The 3,975-nt window shown below is 54.5% G+C and overlaps 1 protein-coding gene across 1 annotated transcript; it reads left to right on the top strand.

Annotated features, from left to right (window-relative positions):
• The first annotated feature begins 372 nt into the window (after nt 1-372).
• Nucleotides 373-1,302, top strand: LOC135995002 (olfactory receptor 14J1-like). Its single transcript, XM_065645967.1, has one exon. It carries the CDS (start codon nt 373-375, stop codon nt 1,300-1,302), a length of 930 nt encoding a protein of 309 aa, XP_065502039.1.
• Nucleotides 1,303-3,975: the final 2,673 nt, after the last annotated feature.

The following is a 3,975-nucleotide window of genomic DNA, read 5'->3' as shown; positions in this document are numbered from 1 at the left end:
TCAAACTTCATTTAACTGTCCTGTTTCATTCTGCTGATAGTGCAGATGCTGACAGGCCCTTCTTCATCAGCAGCATTTTCAGATGACAACTTTGAACCCTAGGTCTGTCCCCCGCCCCCCGTTCCCATGATCCCCTGCTGCAGAGCAGGGCTGACTCCTGGGCAGCCAGCGGGCACAGGCCCTGCTCCTCACGGCACCTCCAGCCAGCACCACCCAGGGCTCAGCCACGGAGCTGAAGGAAGGTCTGGAAAAGGACAAGGGGGTGTGGAGCAGGGGAGGGTGTATGAGAAATGAATTTGATTTTGCTCAGAGAAATCTCCCCTTGTCATTTTCTTTTCCTCTTATGACGGTGCCTACGCTCAGAGACAGCAAATGTCCAACAGCAGCTCCATCACCCAGTTCCTCCTCCTGGCGTTCAGAGACACACGGGAGCTGCAGCTCTTGCACTTCTGGCTCTTCCTGGGCATCTACCTGGCTGCCCTCCTGGGCAACGGCCTCATCATCACCACCATAGCCTGTGACCAGCACCTCCACACCCCCATGTACTTCTTCCTCCTCAACCTCTCCCTCCTCGACCTGGGCTCCATCTCCACCACTGTCCCCAAGTCCATGGCCAGTTCCCTCTGGGACATCAGGGCCATCTCTGATATGGGATGTGCTGCCCAAGTCTTTCTGTTTTTCTTTTTCATTTCAGCAGAGTATTGGCTCCTCACCATCATGTCCTACGACCGCTACATTGCCATCTGCAAACCCCTGCACTACAGGACCCTCCTGGGCAGCAGAGCTTGTGTCCACATGGCAGCATCTGCCTGGGCTGGTGGGTTTCTCAATGGTCTGATACACACAGCCAATACATTTTCACTGCCACTGTGCAAGGGCAATGACCTGGACCAGTTCTTCTGTGAAATCCCCCAGATCCTCAAGCTCTCCTGCTCAGATGCCTACCTCAGGGAACTTGGGCTTGTTATATTTGGTGCGTCTGTATTCTTTGTATGTTTTGTGTTCATCATGCTGTCCTATGTGCAGATCTTCAGGGCCATGCTGAGGATCCCCTCTGAGCAGGGACGGTACAAAGCCTTTTCCACCTGCCTCCCTCACCTGGCCGTGGTCTCCTTGTTTATCAGCACTGGTATGTTTGCCTACTTCAAGCCCCGCTCCATCTCCTCTCCATCCCTGGATCTGGTGGTGTCTGTTCTGTACTCAGTGGTGCCTCCAACATTGAACCCCCTCATCTACAGCATGAGGAACCAGGACCTCAAGGATGCTCTGAGGAGGCTGATGGCTGGATTTTTTCAGCCATAGACTGCCTACCTTCCTCTTCAATGGCTCCCAGTGTACGTCATGACAGGCCAATCTTTGTTTCCTTCTTATACATTTTTTTTCTTTTTCCACTTGTGATATTGTTCTTTTCGAAGAAATGCCACTGGTCATCTCCTCCTGCTTAAGTATCCACACATATTGCGTGATCCAGAGACCTTGTTTAACCAGGGAGTCTCTTAAATACAAGTGAAATGAATTAACACGATTTTAATTTTTTAGGTTCTTTTTCTTACGTCTGAGATCCATCCTCATTGTATCAGGGATGAATGGGAAATGAAAACACCTTTTGGCTGCACCAGCTTTGGTAAGGCTGCTCTGTACCTGTGGCAGTAAGAGCTCTTGAGGACCTCAATGGCCAGGGCTTTCGTGCTGGCCTGGGGAGATGGGATGGCCTGGAGGGGCTGCAGACCTCTCAGGATCTGCTGGAAAGGAGAGCAAAGGACACAGGTGCCTCCATTTCCTTTTGCCATGTGTGTTCACGCAGCTCCGGGGCTGACTGTTCTCTCAGCCCCAGGAGCTGCTGTGCCCTTCAGAGGGGCAGAGGTTGTGGGGTGACTGCCCAGAGCACCTGCAATGGGCACTGGTGTGGGACCAGCCCTGACTGGGCTTTGCTGGGGAGAGGACACTGAGGGTGGAGAGAGGGCAGGGGAGGAGGGAGAGACTCAAGGGAGCTGGGCTGGGCTGGGCTGGAAAGGACCTGGGAGAGAAAAACATCAGCCTGTATCTCGTGCTGCATGACCATGCAGGGTGAAGACTCACACTAGGGGTTGTGGTGCAGAGCCAGGGCCTGTGGGAGGGATCAATGTCCTGCAGGTGCAGGAGAGAGGAGGCTGCTCTGTGACCTTGGTGGCATGGACAGACCAGGAAGGTGGCCCAGGGCCTTCGTCACCCCCCAGCCACTGGCCACCTCTCATGGGCCATTTCCAGCACTGGCCGCTCAGCCCAGGTTTACGGGTGAGGTTCCCTGTGAGGCCATCTCCATCCTCCTGCTGGGCTCAGGGCCTGTCTCAGGGAATGGCCGGCCCTGCCCAGCCTCTCTCCTGGCCCAGACCCTGGCAGACCCTGGAGCAGGGCTGTCTGTGAACCCCACAGCTGACACGGCCTCTCCAGGAGCTTGGAGAGGCTGCCACACAGGAAGGCTATGGGGTGAGAAAGCACCAAGGACTGTGCGGGCATCACTCTAGGAGATCGTTCCCCACCCCGAATGCACCCTGTCCTGTGCTGAGCCTGCACCGTGGGGCTGTGGGACCATGTGTGGGGCAGCAGGGCATGTGCATTTGTTTTGCTGTGCAGGGATGACTTTGGGAAGGGCAAATCTCACCTGGAGTTGGTGGCTGAGAGAAAATCCAAGAGCAAACCAAGAGATTCCACAGCTATGTTAGAGAACACGGCTGAACAAGGCAAATGCGGGGCTGCTGCTGGGTGGGGAGGGGAATTTAATAACAGCAGAGAGTGATGCTGGTGCTGAGGGACTCAACGTCTTCTGTGCTTGGGACTTTACTGGAACACCCTCCCAGGTCTCTGTGCTCAATGAAGGGGTTCAAGGAAGAGGAAAACACATCTTGGCAGGAACCTCAGGAAGCCCCAGAAGGACAAACACCCGTGTCTGCCCCTGCAGGGGACTCACCCTGGCAATGGCACAGGCTGGGGCTGCCTGGCTGCGAGCAGCTCTGTGGGAAAGGTCTGGGTGGGCAGGGAGCTGGGCAGGAGGCAGCGTGTGCCCTGGTGCAAGGGAGGCCAGGAGCACCCTGGGCTGTGCCACCAGGAGCACGGCCAGGAGATGGAGGGAAGGGATTCTCTGGAATTCTCCATCCAGATCTCAGATCCCAATTCAGGAAAGATATTGGCAAGCTGGAGTGGGTTGAGCAAAGGGCCCTCAGGACAGCCAGGGACTGGAGCACTTTGCCTGTGGGCAGAGGCTGGGGGACCTGGGCTTGTCCATGCCAGAGAAGGGAAGGCTGACAGGGACCTCATCACAGCCTGCCAGTGCCAGCGAGGAGGTGATGGAGAATGCAGAGCCAGGCTCTTCACTGTAGTGCATTGCAGAATGACAAAAAACAATGGGTGGAAGGTGAAAGAGGTGAGGTTCAGCCAGGACATAAGGAAAACTTTTTTCCCTAGAACAGGGGTGCCAAACCCATTTTCTCTGAGGGCCACATCAGCCTCACAGTTGCCTTCAAAGGGCCGAATGTAATTTTAGGTATATATAGATATATAACTATTCCTACATTTATAGAGTCTTAAAATTACAGTTGGCCCTTTGAAGGCAACTGTGAGGCTGATGTGGTCCCGGTGAAAATGAATTTGACACCCCTGCCCCAGGAGCTCAGCCAAGTGCTGCCTCGGGTCACCCAGAGAGGCTGAGCAGCCTCTGTCCTTGCAGGTTTTCAAACTCTGATTGAATCAGGGCTTGAACACCTTGGTCTGACTCAGTTTGTGACAGGTTGAACTGCAGACTCCTGAGGTCTCTTCAACCTCACTTCTCATATGATCCCATTGTGATGTTGGGCTCTGTTTCTAACTGGTCAGAGCAGACAATTATGGGCCATGAATCCACCTGTGCTGTAGGTGACCATCTAAACCAGCATCTCAACCAGTGAACCGCTCAACACCTCAGTGTGACTCGCTCTGGGCAAAGTGTGAGGAGTCCTGGGC

The sequence above is a fragment of the Caloenas nicobarica genome, chromosome 15 (assembly GCF_036013445.1).
Source record: "Caloenas nicobarica isolate bCalNic1 chromosome 15, bCalNic1.hap1, whole genome shotgun sequence".
NCBI classification, from domain to species: Eukaryota; Metazoa; Chordata; class Aves; order Columbiformes; family Columbidae; genus Caloenas; species Caloenas nicobarica.
This window is presented reverse-complemented; position numbering and strand designations above follow the sequence as displayed.